The sequence below is a fragment of the Anguilla anguilla genome, chromosome 6, assembly GCF_013347855.1.
Source record: "Anguilla anguilla isolate fAngAng1 chromosome 6, fAngAng1.pri, whole genome shotgun sequence".
Classification (NCBI taxonomy): Eukaryota; Metazoa; Chordata; class Actinopteri; order Anguilliformes; family Anguillidae; genus Anguilla; species Anguilla anguilla.
Genome location: NC_049206.1, coordinates 19,288,165 through 19,306,957, shown reverse-complemented (window position 1 = coordinate 19,306,957; position 18,793 = coordinate 19,288,165). Strand labels below are relative to the sequence as shown.

The window sequence follows — 18,793 nt, the reverse complement described above, 5'->3', positions numbered from 1 at the left end:
ATGACATGCATCACACAAGTAAAAGAGCATGAATTTAGTGCTGACAATGTAAGAAAAAAGAAAAGCATACAGTGCAATAATGTTGCTCATGGCCAACTTCAGCATAAAAAAATATATTTGACCATGAACAATAGTGAAATCTAGTCTCAGAAAGAAAAGGTTTCAGTTTGTGGCCTGTGCTAATTGATACAATATTTTTCTGGGTCCCTGTGTATGCCACGTCACATAACCTGTGGAAAGCTCTGTGTCACCACCCCTCCTGTCAACAGGAGCAGCAAAAGATCCAAGTGAGCATCAAGCAGGACATTTGGCAGGGAGGAAAGCGAATGGCATGGAGCTTGTATGTGGCATAACTGTAACTTTGTCCAGGTACCATCAGGCTCTGGGTCTATTGGTGTTGCCATAATTTCTATTATAAATTTGCTCTGTGTCAGAAGCCTTTCTGCCTCACTGGAGACGTCAATAAACACAAAAATGTTTGCAAAAATGGCAGTCAACTCTGCAACCACATAAATAAAATAGCTGTAAAAATATTTTACTCAGAAGCTCTCAGAAAGTAAATACATTTCACATTTTTAATAAAGGCACCAAACTGTAATGAGCTGAAAAACATTTCAAACACATCCGTTAATTATTTATTTTTGTCTGCATATTTGCAGGGAGTTCCTGGTCTCGCTTTTTTCTTTTTTCCCCTGCTCTTTTTTTTTTTTTTTTTTAAAGAACATCAGCAGTCAAAACAAAGACAAAACGGATTAAGTTAACAGGCGAATCCTGATATCTCCACATCCATCAGGGATGAATAAATATTAGTCCCGATACAGCAGCTGAGCTAATAAAAAAAAACTCAGGGTCTGCTGAGCTGGCCACCTTCCACCAGACCGCAGAGAAGGACTGTGGAAAAGAGAGCCAGTAGAGCATGTCAATTTATGTTTCTCCGCATTCCTGGCCAAGAGCATTCGCCGTGAGAGGCAGGGCCACTGAATGAAAGTCATAAATATCTAGCTGCAATAATAACCTCTTCCACCTCCGCCCGCATGTGTTAGCAGGTATATTGCTCCAGCATGTGGCGTTGTGCAGCAAAGCCTCTTGGGAAGGAATTTGTGAAAGCCAAAGCCGAGCCATAAAGCGATGGGAGATGCGTTCTAGTCATTTGAAAAACAGCATGGGGAGCCTTAATTTCTAAGTAAACAAAGGGCATGCTGAGCCAAGCTGCAGTCATCAGACCAATCAGGCTGCATTGCACGTCTTTAATTTCTTTCACTATTGACAAGCTGATTTCCCAAATGATTTTAGCATAATAAAATCCAGTTTTTTTAACATTATAGTAAGCAAATTGAACATTCCCATGATTGGGAATGTGTTGGTTATAATTACATTTAAGAAATGTGTTCCTTGTTTTAAAAGCTTTTTGATGGTCTTATAAGACAATATGCTTTGGGCCTTCAGACTCAGCCTTGTTTGAGGGCTATGGAGTAGAGGGGTACAGTTTCAGTCTGAGCAAAGGGAAGAACCTGCAGAACTCATTAATGGAATAAATCACAGGCAACTCCAAAGTGGACTCAGACTTCACGGAAAAAAAAAAAGTTTCCACCGTGATCTCATCCGCTATTTAGTCAAATACCAAAGGAAAATGTCTGCCTGCCAGAGGAAAAATGAATACCAAAAGGCCAGGCAGAATGCACTGTATTTCGATTATGAAATCGACTACTAAGTTAAACCCTATGAGACGGTAAAACTGAAGCTGTATCTGCCAGTAATCATAAAACCCCACATTGAAATGAAATATATGGACAAAGACAAATAGAGATATTTCTTCAAATAGTTAAAGCAACTTATTCAGCTGTACTCCCTTGGCTACTTTTCTTGAATCAACACAATTTTTTTTTTTAAGTCCTCATATGTAAACAATCTAGAACAAATGTGTGCTGTGAGCTCAGTGGTTGAAAATGAACACCTCTAAAAGTCCTGTTCTAATAGGCTGCAGAGGTTGGTAAGGCCCCTCTCCAGGTAGCAGGCCCTCAGGGACAAGCGTAGGGATGTTCTTGGTAGTCACATACAGTACAGGCCATGGGGCCCCCGATACTAACCTCGTCCTCGGGCTCCTGGGCTTGGGGTGTGTCACGGTGGGGAGTCTCGCAGTCGGGGCTGTAGTGCTCACAGTAGTCATAGGCAGCTCTTGGATCAGCCACAATGAGCAGCTGCTGGATGTCGCCCTGGAAAAAAATCATAACATTCAACAGTGCGTTAACACCTCATGCCTCTGCGCTTCTGCATTGTGATCACATAGCTCATGGTGCTGCTCGATTCTCCTGGGAAGCACGGTCAATCTAAGCCAAATGAGTCTACACATCACTGCCAATATATATACTTTCTGCATTCCCATGGTAACCAAATTGCTCATGCTCATGGCTTAGGCATTTTCCTTCACAGGAAACCAGTCAACCTGAATTACACAGTTTTGCAGGAATTTGAACTAATATGATATCAAAGCAACCAGTTCTGAGCACAATGTGCCTTGATATATACCCTTATATATCCTGTATTTTCCAGGAAGCAAAAGAAACTCCAAGCTCCATGCCTATTGAGGTATATTAATTATTGTCTTTCAGTATGTAGGAATCAAACAATGCACTTTTTTATTTTTATGTTTTTAGAACATAGAATCACTCACATATACAATTATTGATCAAACTTTGGGGAATCATTTTAGCAATTGTCAATTATTTAATGTACTCTCAAAATGAGTGCCAATAAATAAAAAAATACATAAATGATTCATTTGTATGAGGAAATTAACTTTCTGTTAATTAGCCATTGTGGCTGTGAAAATTGACCAGCCATCATTCCTTCTCAGAAAACAATACTTATTTTGGAATTTTGTTAAGCAGACAACAATGAAATGTATTATGATATCAACAGTGACATCTGATTTGTATTCTGCTTTGCATATCTCTTTTTACTTCAGCCAGATTTAAATTTTATAAGACCAACACCCTGTGCTTGATGCTGAGTGGGTCCCAACACAGACAGAAGGAATGGTAGAGTTGGAGAGAGAGAAATGGCAGGCGGCAGCCGTCTTTGTGTGTACGTTGGATGGGTGGGGTCTGTCTGCAGCTCAGGGGCTGTTACACTGTATTTTCCTTCCCAAAGCATTAATGATTCAGAGTCACATTTCACAGTAGAGTTGTGCTTTAATTGTAAAGGAATGGAAAGATAAATAACCAGAGACTGTACTTATGTGAAAACATCCTAAATGGTCTGTTTTTCATGAACATTTGGAGAAGGAAATTATACCCCCACCCCAAATGCTCCACCAAAAGTGGGGGAGGGGAGGTTAAAATCCAAAGCCTCACCAGGATCATTTCAGCCACTGCAGAAAATGTGCCTCCACAAGACCACATGAATACCTTACTTGACCTGCATAAGCTCTGGGGGTGACAATCAGTCTATGGTATACTATGCCATAAAAATGAGATGTTGCCTCAAATTGACACCATGTGAAAATATGAACACAAACAGGGTGGCCCTTGAAAACAAATAAAGATGTGCAATTGATACATAACAACAGGCATTCCATCTGTGTGAGCTTAACTCTCTAGGAGGTGTGTTACTCCCCACTACCTGGTGTCTCATAAATATATGTTGTGAAAGACCACCACATAAATCTTCATGAGGCGGCACGTGAAGTTGTTCATTTTTCAGATATTTGCATTCTGACACTTGTTTCTGCAATGGATAGGGAATGTTTATTTTTGACAACCTCGAGCATGCAGAGATGCAAATGATACATGGAATCACATTCACAAACACAGACACAAACACGCGCTAGGGTTGCAGGAGGTCCGTTTTTCGAATATATAAATATCCAGTCTTCAAATTATTTGTACATCACCACTTTGCAGTCCTGACCGGACAGTGTAAAGTCCGGTCTGAGTAACCGACAAAATAAATTTACTGGTAGTTTACAGGTAGTTCTGTTCTGACATTGGTTCCCGGTCTAAAGGCTCGTTTGTGACCATGCTTCCAGCTGTGCATGTTGTCTGGTTTTGACAAATTTTACATCTGGCAACCCTAATACATGCACACTCACACACTCAAATTTACTGCCTCATAATTTTTAAGAACTAAACCCAGCTATTACGTTTCAGGTCTGCTTGACCCCACACAATGTATGCTCTGTGCAACTTGCATGTAATTTCCTTTTTTCTTTATCTACGTGCTATTTTATTACTTTTCCTCTGCTAGGGTCATGAATTTCAGAGAACTACACAGAAAATATATCCTTTAATGTGTTTACTTAATTTTGTGTGCAAAACTATGTGTGTAAAATTATCAGCAAATAAAACTATGATAGCTATTCAATCCAGCTAACACCAATGAACTGTTTTTAAGTAATAAAATAAGAATTAAAAACAATTCTTGCGTGACATAGTTCATAAATTAAGCACAAAGTGGAATATCGTAAGGGTGAACCATAAATGTAGCGAGGCTTTAATTTAAATTTCAACTTTGCATCATCTCATTACTCAGCACTACACTCAGCTGTTACACAGCTCATTTTATTGTATCAGTTTCTGTTTAATTGACACACGGCAATGACGTCTCTTCTTGTTTGCTCTGGAGTTAACACTCGAAAAAAAAAACTAAAACTCCTAAGACGAGCTCCTAGAACATAGTTACCCTGGCCTCAGACTCTCGTGCAGCAGTTATTCATATTGTTTTACAGACCTCCAGCCTCATTGGCATGATTTGAAGGCTGCTCAGAATGCTTTTGATGATACATCAGCGTGGCTTTGTTGCAGGATGTTTGGCAGAAAGTGTGAAGTAATAAATCTGTCTCCAGATAATATAAATGAACATTATGAGCTACTGCTAGGGACTTCATTCACGTTTCACCTCACATGCAGCACTGTGAAATGTTCACACACTCACTTGCGTTGGAATACACAAGCATACATACACATATACAGTACAATATCAACACCAGAGCCATGGATGAAACTCCTACGATCTTGCTGCATGTTGCCATTGACTTAACTTCACTGCCCAATGTCACATTTTTCTAATCTTCTTCAAAAAATCTTTCTTTTTTTGTTTTGTTTGGCAGGCCTTGCAGAGTTAGTCCAAACACAGCAGGGTACATTCTGTATGTGTATGATAACATAAGCCCATGCACCAGCTACACTTGGCAATAAACTGAGAGTGGGAACACTGAGCTGGGCAAATAAACTGCAGCCTGACTGAAAGCTTAGTGATGACTGAATCAGTGTCTTACTGTGCTTGTTGAACCTGAGTAGTATTAAGACTATAAATTGCATGTATGACCTAGAAGGATGCTCCCAGATTAGCTCATCATTGGCAGTGCACTCTTAAATCTTTATTAAGATTATCACCTATATAACATCAAGGGTTGGTACAACAGCAGTGGGAGGGGCAAAGGGGGGGCAGAAAAAAAGCATTGCACTATATGACCAAAATTATCTGGACAAGTATCTAGACAGTATTCTAAATGATTATGCACTTCTCCAACACTTTGGGGAAGGCCCTTTCCTGTTTCAGCATGACAATGCCACAAAGCACACAGCGAGGTCCATATAGAAATGGTTTTGTCAAGACCGGTGTGGAAGAACTTGACTGGCCTACACAAAGCACTGATCTCAACCCCATCCAACAAAATTGGGATCAATTGGAAAGCCAACTGCGAGCCAGGCGTGATTGCCCAATCAGCTCCCGACCTGACTAATGCTCTGCTGGCTGAACAGAAGCAAATCCCTGTATTAAGCCACACCTGAGGAATGGCTTAATACACCTATGTCCTGGACTCAATGAAACTTTTCCTGTAACTTAGATTTTTCTCTTTATGAACACTGGGCCAAGTTCAACAATCAACATTAACTTGCCAAGCTGAAAAAATAAACAATCACAATTACTCATAAGGAATGTTTAAATTAAAATGCTAATTAAATCCAGGCTAAAGTCTGCTGTCTGCAGAATTTTGCTACTGCTTCTTTTTTGGTAAAGTTATTGGCTGCAACGGCCAATTGAAAACACATTGCTGCACCATCTGCTTGGCACAACCCCATCATCCGGAGAAACTTAAAAAGCTTCTGCTATAATCACATCTTTACACACTGGGCTGTTTACAGAAGGATTGTGCCAGCCAGAATTTGATTAAACACCCCTTTGGTTAAAAGCCCAGTAACCTGTCCACTGCTCTGCCAAAATACTTACTTTCATTTGATTTTAATTTAACGGAGAACTCAATTGTTACTTGCAGTGATAACTTGGAGAATCAAAGTAGACAGGAAATGCAAAGAATTGTGTAGCTAATCAAATATGGGGCCATGATTAAGAGTGCAGATGTGAAGGGCCAATTTTTTGTAAATTTTTGTTATTATCCCTCTTCGAACACTATGAATGGATTCAGTGAAATACCAGGAACAAATTACCAAGAGAAGCCATTGTAAGACATGCGTTACAATAAATTTCAGATTTCTCTGTAAAGTGACAATAGCTATATGTGCATTCATATATTCTGATTCAGTGTGTCTTGTAGGGGCTTTAGATATGCTGGAGAAAACAGTTATGTTGAGTCCAGGTAGACAAAAGTGTCTGCATTTTTTGTTTGTGAACACCTGGCAAGTGCAGAAGACCTTTTGAAGCACATATTCAGTAATAAGCTGGGGGGAGATTTTCACTAAGCTCGCAGGGGACAGCCCCTGGCTTCCTAGACATCTGCGATTATAAATGCATTGTTTGTAGTTGGAATGCCCCACTTCTTGCAAATGGGGCAGCGGTGATCATTCAGGTGCATAGCATGAAGTTAAGGGGGCAACAAGGAGCTCTTCTCACCTCATAAACTCAGTGAAAGTGTTTGGTTGGATGAACCAAGTCTTTACAAAAAGCCACGTAAAGGTCATCCCCTTTCTGGTACATTCCTAAAAACACCTTCCTGTTGGGATCATTTTCAAATAGTTACTATGCTATTCCATAACTAAAAATATTAAGGCCCAACATTCAATACATGCACAAAGTGAGTAGAGATCTACGCGGTTATGTTTGTCAGAGATATAGGCTACCCTATGGTATGTGTGTTTTAAAACTTGTGAAAGGCAAGTTCTGAGGTCAATAACATGTCAGACATCCACAGTTTCATAATTGTGACTGCATGTCACTGTATTTTGAGCCACTGTTTATCCAAAGATCTGTATTTCTGAAAAAAACAAATTATCTTTTAACCTTTCTTTATCAACGAAGAGTAAAAACCTGACCTTTCTTTGACCGCAGTTCAGCACATAGTGTATTAAATTTGACCTGTTTGAGGTTGTGTTGCACAGTCACATCCGGTCACAGATTAGAGATAAGGAAGGTCGTCCCCCGAATGTAAAGATACAAATGTGACCAGTTTTTGGAAAACACAGGAAAACACCACTTCTGAGGTTTGGCAAAGAAGAAAGCATCACACATCATACATTTGTTCAGTATTTGCTCACTGTTATTGGTCACAAGCAATTCCCTAATCCTGCTCCAATTCTCTTCAAACCTCTAAACAGGAATGGGAACCATAACTTTGTCCCCAGTAATATATTTTTTAAAAATGCATTAAAGCCCTAGGTCACTGAGCTTTGACCTTTGTCATTAAAGATACCTTGGGAAGAACTCTGAGAAACTGAACTCTAAGGTCAGTATTAGAAGCAGCAAGCATTTATATGCCACACATGGCCCACTGTGCTCAGTGAGCTCCAGTTAGGTACACAGGTTAAATAAGAATAAATACGCACCATGATAATTTCTCAGAGCAGCCCTGAGTCAATGCTTTTATAGATTGTTATTACACTTGACAGTTACTTTAGTGCAATGCACATACTGTGTGTTTCTGTGTTTTCACTGGTGTGTGCTATTATTGTGGCACTGGAATCAGCTCAATGGCTGTTGAGCCTGTTGACAGAAACAGAATGACAGAATGTTCTGTTTCTGTACATCAATTACTATTTCACGTGTTACTCCTTAAATTGACACAATGCTTCAAGTCGTAAATTATATAGCTTAATCTTATAAAGTATTTCAGAGAGTAACAAAAGCATGGTTGTAGTGTTTTTTAAACTGGGTAAGCACCAGAAATGACTACACAAAGCAAGTCTAAACTTACTCAGATGTAACATCAAACAAAGCTAGGAAATAGGGCCTGAAAACTTCCTTCTATATAAAACTACCGTCTTCAGATGGATCCACATAATTACTGTTATAATTTGTAGTATAGTAGTGATAATAATTACAGGGCTGCTGTGCAGAAATGATGGCAGGCACAAATGCAATGAGAAGTAATGTCTGCATTGGCAGGACATTAAGTCAGCTGTCCCCGAGGCCACAACTTTCAACCACAACCCAGACAGCGGGCTGACGTGCATAAAGGCGGGCACGCCTCAATCCGATCGCTTCCTTTCCGACCTGTGCTGGTGACATCAGCAAATACCAAAAAGCCTTAATGCTCTACAGCCTTCATCAAATGTGGCCTCTGTGGACAAAGAAGGGATAAGGTTTCTTTTTAAGAATGGAGGGAGAGACAGATGGCATCTGCAGAATGAATATTAATGCAGTCTCCAGACGGGCTCACACAATGCAATACCTCCATGGTAGGTATTGATTTTAATATCTCCCCCATATACTCTCTCTTTCTTTGCAGCAGCTACTGAATTCCACCGAAGCGCCCCAGTGAACGCGCCCCAGAACAGTCAAGCGATACCTTATAGTTCTGTTGGGACCCCTTAAGTAGTAAAGCATGTTAAGCAGGAGTGCAGGAGACAGAGCAAGGGGAGGGTAATGGGGGCAATCTGGGGGTGTATAACATCCATGCGTCTGACAAGAAATGTCAGAGCCTGATGAATAGTCAGTCTTATGGCCTCGGCTCCACAGGGAGCTAGGCTAGGGGGATAGGGGGAAGAAGAAGGGAAGAGGAGGAATGAAAGGCCTTCATTCACAAAGTGCGGTTCGCAGGGCTGAAACTGTCAGGTTCCCAATCAGCTGTGAGCTGGCAGGATTTTTTTTTTTTTAGAAAAAAAAAAAATAAACAAATAATTTTTTTTATAGTAAAAAAAAAAAAAAACACATTTGAAACGCAATGGTTTCAAAAATCACATTCATGATCGATAAAAGTGTCCGACACTGTTGGAACAGGACCGGATCCACAAGGTACTCAAAAATATGGTGTTTGGCTAAATGCGCTGTTGTTTAGCAAACCTGATTATTTGTCTGCCAAAGATATTAAAACCAGTTATGATTGATTATGAGGTCTATACACAAGGGAGGGGAGTCAAAGTCTATGGGCCCCCCCCTGGAGAGATCGCTGCCTGATGGGAACCCATGCAGGTTCTCTATTTTCAGTCTGGCTGTGCACCCTTCTGAAAAAGAAAAGATAAAACAGTTTGGTGGCATTGAGTAATGCCTCTTGTGGGTTTCATCGCACAAATGACTTGACCAGCCAGACTCCGACTGCTTACTGTATCTCTAAAACAGCCGCGTTTCCATTGCCAGAAAAAATCGTGCAACGATCACATTTTTTTTTCCTCCGGAGCCACACCCACACTCAAGCATTTAGCCTGGACGTCAAGAAACAAATTTTCTGCAACGCACATATGTAGGGTTTCCCCCCCCCTAAAACACTACCAATATAATTTGGTGTTAACATTTTCATGTAAGTTTGGTTGAATGTGCACATCTTTCAGGGATTTTTGGTAAGACCAAGTCTTGACAAGACCATTCTAGATGCTGATTAGTATATTAACAGGAATAATCTGCTCGTTGTTAATCCATTTATCAGAGTACATTTTGTGAAGTATCAGTGAATGTCATTTTGAGGCACCTCCATGTTGGCTCATTGCTCAGTTATAATAACAAATAATGGATTGAATTTATATAGCATTTTTTTCATAATTTCCCTTCACACTGAAGGGGGAAGGCTCACCTTATTCACAACCAATGTGTAAGCCGCCTGAATTATGGTTGTCATTCATTTTATCAGAGTGTGCATTACATTTCAGCTGAGGTTGAGGAGAAAGTTGCTAAGCCAATTAAAACTTTAACTATATTCTCCATTATTGTTTAAACGGGATATACAGCAAACGGTAAACTGCAGAAGTCAGAACGCACTAAATGTTACACATTCAAGGTGGGGTCCAGCAAGTGGAAGCAGAAGGCCATGTTTATTTGGCCATCTTAACATGGCTGCAATATCTCACGTTCAGCTGAATTTTTAAGGAGGGAATGTTGCATCATCAAGTAGAAGAAGCAAGCAGACTCCTACCTACTATGGCCTATCAGACTTCATACTTCTATGTCATCACAAATGAGTCTCACAGGCCCTTTGGGATATCACTAACTTGAGTGATAACACAGCCACACCAAGGGCCCCTTTGAAGCCGTGAAGGGATTCATCAGTCAAGCCAAGGTGAACCATTGGAGTTGGGAAGAGACGTGGGGGGGCTGCCTGGCACAAATTCACAGCCTCTAACAAACAAACAAACCGTCAAACAATGACTGCTGGTTCCCAGATGTGCTGCTCCCAGTCCATTAAGGCAGGCGTTCTGATGCCACGTGACAAATGGATTTCAGCTAAATTACACCCATACGTGCGAGCGACCACCTAGGGCTCACCATTGGAAATGTGATGTGCTTAAAAAAAAAAAAAACTAATTAAAAAATGCCAGACACACAAGATTCCACTATAGCTCTCTCTCTCTCTCTCTCTCTCAAAATTGGGATAAGAAGGCTGGACTGTATGCCAGTACACGACTTGTCTTCTCTCAGGTACTGAGAAACCATATCCTCCACATATGTATAAGAGATTCCAGTGTAAATCGTCTGCACTCATTACATTTGCATATTATGAAAATTTATTTTTTGGCAATTTGTTAAATTTTATTTTTACAAATTTAAATTGGAATGTCAGATAATGCAACAATTTTAGGGTGAAATAGGGTGAACTAGATGTCATGTCAGGCATACCCTGGATGCAGAGAAAACACTCAGCAAATTACAAGGAACAATAAATGGCTAGCAAATACGATTTCTGAATTTTTGCAAAAAAAAAAAAGAAAAAAAAAAAAACTAGGCCTAACAGCCTCAGCTCCCACCAGTATCAGATAGGCACTGTATTGCAATTCTCCACAATACATTTTCTTCCCCACCAAAAGTGCTTATTGTTTCACAGATTGCTTTCAATTATGCAGATTGAAATCAGAAACAAACCACTCAAAAGCCATAAAGAATGCACTCAGTAAAGTGCAGACCTCTGCCAAGACACAACAACCCCCCTTTGCATGGAAGTGCATTGAAAATGTTTTGGCAATCCAGTCATTACTTTTCAAGATATATTTGTCCTGATGGTGGTGCTAGAGGAAAGGTCATGGGGTCCCAAAAATATTCTTTTGGGAACATGAATGTGCACTGCAAATTTCATGGCAATCCAGCCATTACTTTTTGAGATATGGCAGTCATAAATTGAACTTTTGGGGTGATGCTGGTGCTAGTGGAAAGGTCATGAGATCATCAAAATCAATAGGTTTTCTCCTTAGAGAACATGGATGGGCACAGTAAATTTTTAGGACAATCCAAGTATTACTTTTCCACATATATCTGTCGTGGACAGACAGACAAATGGATGGATAGACAGACAAAAAGCATTACATAACCTCTCTGGCGGAGGTAATCACTGAGTGGTTTGTTTCCAGCACCATGGCCTGGATTCAATCAACATTTGTATTTAGCTTTGAATTACAAAGAAATGCAGTGCAAATCCAGAACATGCCCACTGCCGGCTTTAATTGAGAACAATAGCAACTGAGGGACAAATAAAACAATCTTCTTAATACCCCTGGCCCAGAAAACTAAATTGCCTACAATGTGATGCCAGATGTTCCTCAACAAATACAGACAAGTCTTCCCCCAAAAAACGGCATATGCACCTTTAGGGGAGTGTGACACACTCAGTCACGCTGTGCTGTAGTTTCCCAAACTCTATGACATTAAGCAGACTCAAAGCAGAGCAGGCATCCTCTAGCCTTAAACAGCATTTTGACCTGAGAGGAAATATAAACCCTGGGGAAGTGGTTGGGTAATCATATTTACAAATAGGCCTGATTTGGCTGTTGGGAGGTGAAAACAAGTCTGTGCTATGACGTAAAACCTGCAAACCTGACTGTCCTTCAAAATAGGAACAGATTTGCTGCAGCCTGGTTGCCCATTTCGGAAGAAAAATAGCCGTGGCCCGGTTGCCTCTGTTCAATACTCCAATACAACCAATAAACATTATTTACAGGCTTTAGGACAAATACCACAACGCATTGCACCATGGGAATTGTCTTGTGTCCATAATGTCCAACCAAATAATTTCCTTGTGATTCAATATGAAAAATGTACTGACTACCTACATGATCAAGAGTAAATGCTAGGTAAACTACTCTGCTATTTTCAGTTTGCAGTCCTTTAACTGGCTTTAACTTGACTCTGAAAAAGATTGCCCGATGGCCAAGTCTTTCTTCATTGCCTCTGTATTAGCACCCAGCAAGCACCCCCCACCCTCTTCCCAAACCGCTTTGGGGAGTCTACAATATTTCACTCCCAAAGAATAAATACCTCCCAACAACTGAACTCAAACAGGTCACCACCATGGACAAATAACGGTGGAAATGTAATCTCAGAGGGACACTTGACTTCACAGACAAATGGTTTCCGGTTACACGGTGCCAGTAATGTATTGCAGTTAATCTAGCCATGGCAGTAATATAAGCTACTTTTCACTCAGAAAGATCACTATACTTTCTGCAAGCATACTTTACCAAAAAATATTTTTGCCACAATTTTTCTCTATAAACATTCAAAAATAAATTATTGCACAAATGAAACTGCACATGTACCCCAACCAAAGAAAACCTTGGCCCCTATTAAATATAAAGGACATTCAGCAATAGGATTAGAAATTTATTGCTGTAGTAAATATGAATTAATTTCATTGGCAGTTGCCAAAGGTGGTCTCTTTTTCCTCATTATTGAGTGAATAGTCTTGAACTATAGAACTACAGCTGTTGTTAAAATAAAAATTTTTGAAGTAACAAGGTTTTCCTATGTGAATGAACGCACTTCAATCCAAATGCCAAACCAAATTTCTCTGGCTATTTTTTTTCTTCATAGTCCCCTCTATTCAGACACATGTTTCCACAACCATCAATCAAGATATTTGCGAGTGGCACTTTCTTTAATAGTTCAAAATGCACAGGGTTTTAAGTTATCCTGGAATAAACCCTTTGCTCATTTATTAGGCATCTATTTTATTGGTTAACCCAACTGAAAATGAAAGCTTAAACCAGCCAAAGCTGGTGAAGCTTGTTTAAACTGTGCTTTCGACACTTTTAGCTGGTCAACCAGCTGTTCACCAGCTGATCAGCCTATATCCATCAGTTGAGCACTAGCTCACTCTACCAGTTTAACTACCTTTGACCTGCTTTGTCCAGCTAGAGACCAGCTTTGATCAGCCACAGACCAGAAATTACCAGCTAGAAGAGTCAAAAACACCACTTAAACCATTTTAAACTAGCTTAGAATCCCAGGTCGTCTTACCAGTAATTTTCAGCAGGGAACTCTGCCCAATAAAACAGAATTTATAATTTAGAATGTAATTCTGTAATTTACGTCCCAACCATGTATCTAGCACTGTAATAATCAATATACAAACTGTGTTTCAACTAGCTATACACTGTGCAGAGCGAACACAATAATGCTTGCTGCATTTGATGACTTAAATTTGGTCTACAAATCTTTGAAGCCAAATGCTAAGTATATACACAAAACCGTCTTAATACTTGAGTTGAACATCTCATTCACTTAAAATAACAATAACCAGTATTTATAAAATGTACAAGTATAATGTACAGTCTGCAACTATCACTGGTATGAGTGATGCATACCATCACCAGAATAAAAAGTCTGTGATAATTTCAACAGTTCAACAATAGAATAGCCCATATGGCTTCAGGAAACAGTTTAATTAATGCTTCATGTTTGCATTTTAGAAACAAAAAAAAGAAGACAAAGCAAAACCAACCTTAGCAATGCTGATAAATTGAGTAAATGGATGCAATTTTAAAATCAAATTTTTGTAAAACGAGAAATTGGAATTTGGAAGGCATTACCTCAAAGACCTCGTCATCGAGAATCCTGGTCCCGAACACGGTGATCCCGTTGGTGTTGATGGCGGCGCGGTCACCTCTGCCCAGTGGTTTGGAGACTTTCTTTTTACAGTCCACAATCATGGTGACAGTTTTCTTATGGACACTGATAGCTACCCGGTGCCACCTATCAATGAAGAATGCAAATTGACAAGAATTATATGTGAGACAAGCCTGTTCTGATCATTGTGACTAGCCACCATGGTGAAATGTTGCATTTTGCCCCATGGCATACAACTCCATTCCTCCACACTGGATTTTCTTTTTCAAACCTTATTATACTGGATTAAACTTAAAATACAGAATATAATCCTCTTCCTGGGTATTCACTTTGACAGACACTGTAAACACCACGAAGAAACGCCAGTAACCTTATTGAGCAGAACTGTAGATTACAGGGCCATTACCAGTCAAGGACTTTTTTGACCGCAAAAAAATCTTACAATAGTTTTACATTTCATTTTGAAATAAAATGTTAAATGTGTCCGGTAATTGGCAGCAGAATAAGTTCTTTCTCAAATGTACACACATTTAGTCGTTCTTTGAGAAACTCAAGGAAAATGTTCAATTGGACATTCCTGGGTCTGGGATAAGTGTGTTCAACAAAGGGCTTTTCCTGGGATTAATTTTCAGATCCTGTCTAATAAAGAGCAAAGAATAACAGAATAATGAACAACCAGAATCTCAAATTAGGTAGAATACTTCTGATTTTACAGAGAGCCAACACAGGATTCCCTTTAAAGCCATGTTGCTCTGCTGTTGGACTGAACTGCCTCTTCAGGCTGAGGCTTCTCCAGACCAACCACAGTTCAGGTGAGAGGCTATGACAGCATAAATGATTAGAGATCATCTGATATACATGAGAAGCAAAGAGGACCAAATCTGAAAGTCTCACCAGTGGGTTTAGAAAAGGAACGGATTTCATTTGCAGCCCTTTCGCACAGTACAATAACAGGCATTGTGTCTGACAGAAAAGCACACTTGTTTCAAATTAAACTGAGATCTGACTCATGAGCAACATTATAACTTGACAGTTTAATAAATTATTTTTTAAAATTAAATAAAATCTGAGCCATACATGTACTTTGGTGAATAACTGTACAATAACCCCCAAAGCATTGTAAATAAAAGCGTTGGGTAGTCACACATAAATGGGTTGCCAAGTTAAGACACAACTGTGTAATAGTTTTAAATATGATAGTTCTCCCATCAAGATACACTCAGAACACCACAAATTCTGCTAATTTTCTAAGGTTTTTACCCCTAAAAGTGGTGAATATATTGAGACGTGTACAGATATGGTTACCTATTATGTTAGTTCTTGTTATTTTTAATTTTAGCCTCCTAAGACCCTGCACTTCATTCTGTTCCCTATAGGTGACATGAATCCCTGGTCTTAATCTCAAGAATATATTTGACGATGCTGAGATATTTTTTAGGATCCATTGAGGATTCATTAGTCTTCTATGACAGAGGTCTGGATTCAATCAACATTGATGCCTGTCTTCCAGCTGAGAGGTGCACGCTCTCCCACAGTACACTGTTTGGGTTGTAGTGTGGAAAATCAATGACTCGTGGCAGTAAAGCAGACGCACGGCTGCCGTGTGTGCTGCGTGTGGTGAAACCAGAGCAGAGCAGTACTGCCAAATCCAAAAACTGTGGATATAAAGCTCCTGGCAGATGTATTAAGTGACTTTCTTTGTCATTTTCAGATAAGGTACTGTCAGAAACTCAATGATAAAGTGCCATTTCCAAACACACTTCATCATTTTATTTAATGAAACTCAAAATAATTCAACAGTCCAAACTAGGCTAGCCATAATATTTTTAAAAAATCAGAACGTTCAGCCCAAATTGTTAATGATGAAAAGAGGCTGTGAATACTGACATAACATTATAAAACAGCCTGTTTGGTCCTCCCTGCCTCCAGACTTCCGGTTTTTATAACTAAGCTGCTGTACTTACTAAAGAATCCAGGGTTTCCAAGCCCTATGGCTTCAACCGACAGGAAACGAGACTCCGAGAAGCATGAATTGGCTGAGGTAATCCAGGAAGGGAATAATCTTCTCCTCTTTCAAACAACAGAGTGGAGATTGCTTTGCCGAGATGATGAGGCCTGTGTGCTATGATAGGTTTGTTTCCTTCAAATACAGCATCACAACCTCCTTGCTACATACATTTGGAAAAAATTGCTGCTTTTAAGTGATCTTGCAGTGCATATGAGCCCAACAGGGGCCGTATGTACTCTGCAAGAGTTGACTTAACACTGAACATTTGACTGTGTATAAATTCTAGAAGCCTCTAAGGATTTTACTGCCCCATGCATCTTATGTAATATTAGAAAGTTCCGATGTAACAGTGAATGGTCACGGACTCCCACGATGCCCACAAGTTACCAGCAACTCTCTGACTGTATCTGAGGCCTGGATCCAATCAACATCTGTGTTTAACTTTGGCTGTCAATTACAAACAACTGTTACTTTGTTTCTGGACAAATGCTTTAACTGTATTACATTTTTTTAAAAAACTTTTGTAACCTGTATTTACTTTTGTCTTTAACTAATTACAGGTAAACACAAGTGTTACACTTTTTCTTCACAGTCTCAATTTATTAAGCAAGTGTACTGATAAATAAAATATAACAATTCTTGCTTTTAAGTGTTACTCAAATTCAAAAAGAAATGTTGATTGAACTGCAGCCACACTGACAAGATAATCACAATTGGCAAAATGAATTTGCTAAACATGCCTGTCAAGAACAAGGTAAAACTTTAATTGCATTTCAAAGTTAAGGACAAATGTTGATGGAATCTGGGCCATGGTTGTAATAATAACAAATCTGTGACTGATGGCACTTGGAAGCACCTTCCACAATGAGGGTTTGCAAGACTTGCTCTCCTCTCACTATGAGAAACAGACAGTATCTTCTTGGATGTGGTGAGCATTTTATAAGTTCAACCTACTGAGGTATGTGGACTGGGCCAAGCTTTACTGTACTTACTTTCCATCAGCAAGGTTGATGGTTCGAAACAAGGGGTAGTCCTCAGGGGCAGGTTTTCCATGCTGGTCTTCATACAGGAAGACAGGAGATCTTCCCACCTCCACTCCCAGCTGCTGAATGCCTTGCTCATTATAGATGGACAGCAGGAAGGACTGAATCCCAGGCTTGGGCTTGATGGTCATGAGGATGGAGAAATCCTCAGGGAACACTCCAGCTGAGACGAGAGCAACCGATTTACACACAATAAACCGTGCAATTTGTGTAAACTGTGCAAAGTTCAGTTAAGATCTGAGTAACATCAAAAACATGTGGCACTCCAGGATCATGGTTAGGGAACCACCACTGTAAGATTATTTCACGTGCTTAGAGCCCAAACAAAAGTGTGATTGATTCCCTGGAGACCTTAGTCTCAAGGTCAGGGAGTTCATCACATCTTTTGGTATGCCTTCTGAAAAGTTTAAAACCTGAGGCTTATGAACACATATTACAGCTGAACTATTTCTTAATTGTGTACACACGCAAAAGTATACCTTGAGAATATTCCCAAGACAGAGAAATCCAGGAGATGGATTGCATAACTGATTGATTCAATTTTGAAATGAGTAGAAAGAGGTTCATTATTTATTTTATACTGCTGTGTACTGCTTTGATAACTTTGTCATACCTCCAGCCAAGCAAATATCAAAAATAATTTTTGTTAATTCCAAAAACAAAGTACAAACAAAGTTATTGGCCAGGCCTTAAAAGAAGACAAATAATCTTACCATGTCAAATTACCCCTTCTTTGAGCTTCTTTTGTTTTAAAATAATACTGGGCCCACTTCAATGAGTAATTGTAACAGACGTTATAAATAACATTTTTGGTTCCCAAAGAAATGGAAATGAAGTAAAACTATTGGAAAGGAAATATTCCTCAGACTATGAAACCTCTGACAGCTCATTCAAAAGTTATGCAAAAAGAAAGTTCTTTTCTTTTTCATTTTCTGATGAAAACCTATTAGTTACTTAAGTTTCCAGTCTTAAAGGCATAGGGTTTGGGGAAATAATTTTCTGCCAAAACTCACAGAAGTGGAATTATTAATTTAATCTCCCGCAATTCAGTGTTTCAATTTTCCTGTACAGACTTGCCAATTTGGAAAAAACCAAAACCAAAGCACACTAAGAAAATTAGTAATTTCATAACACATTTATCTCAGTAATTGTGCCTTCAGAGTGCATAAATACAAGACCTTTATTCTGCTTATTAAATTACCATGCACTCTAAGAACTTTAATTTTAACCAGCCATCCATTATCTATACCTGAATACTCCTGGTCAGGGTCGCGGGATATGCTGGAGCCTATTCCAGTATGCATTGGGCGAGAGACAGGAATACACCCTGGAGCTGGAGCTATTAATTTCTTGTCGAGGCATTTACTATATGACCAGCTCCCATAAAACAACAAAATGTTCAGATATTATGTAAAACTGAAATATCTCCCAGTATGTTTCTTACGCAAAGACATCCTTGAAACATTATATTATGAGTTTTATGAAGTAAAAAATTAGCTGGTAAAATTGCTTTGCATTGCCA

At 39.4% G+C, this 18,793-nt stretch overlaps 1 protein-coding gene across 2 annotated transcripts in view; it reads right to left on the bottom strand.

The window, feature by feature from the left end:
• Positions 1-18,793, bottom strand: part of LOC118230272 (collagen alpha-1(XI) chain-like) — a 105,035-nt gene that overhangs the window by 72,561 nt on the left and 13,681 nt on the right. For both annotated transcript variants that reach the window (XM_035423139.1, XM_035423140.1), the window contains exons 3-5: positions 17,221-17,434; positions 14,184-14,346; positions 2,088-2,213 (exon numbers count right to left, since the gene is read on the bottom strand). In XM_035423139.1, the coding sequence (XP_035279030.1) occupies positions 2,088-2,213; positions 14,184-14,346; positions 17,221-17,434 (503 nt within the window). The remainder of the gene's footprint in view (positions 1-2,087; positions 2,214-14,183; positions 14,347-17,220; positions 17,435-18,793) is intronic.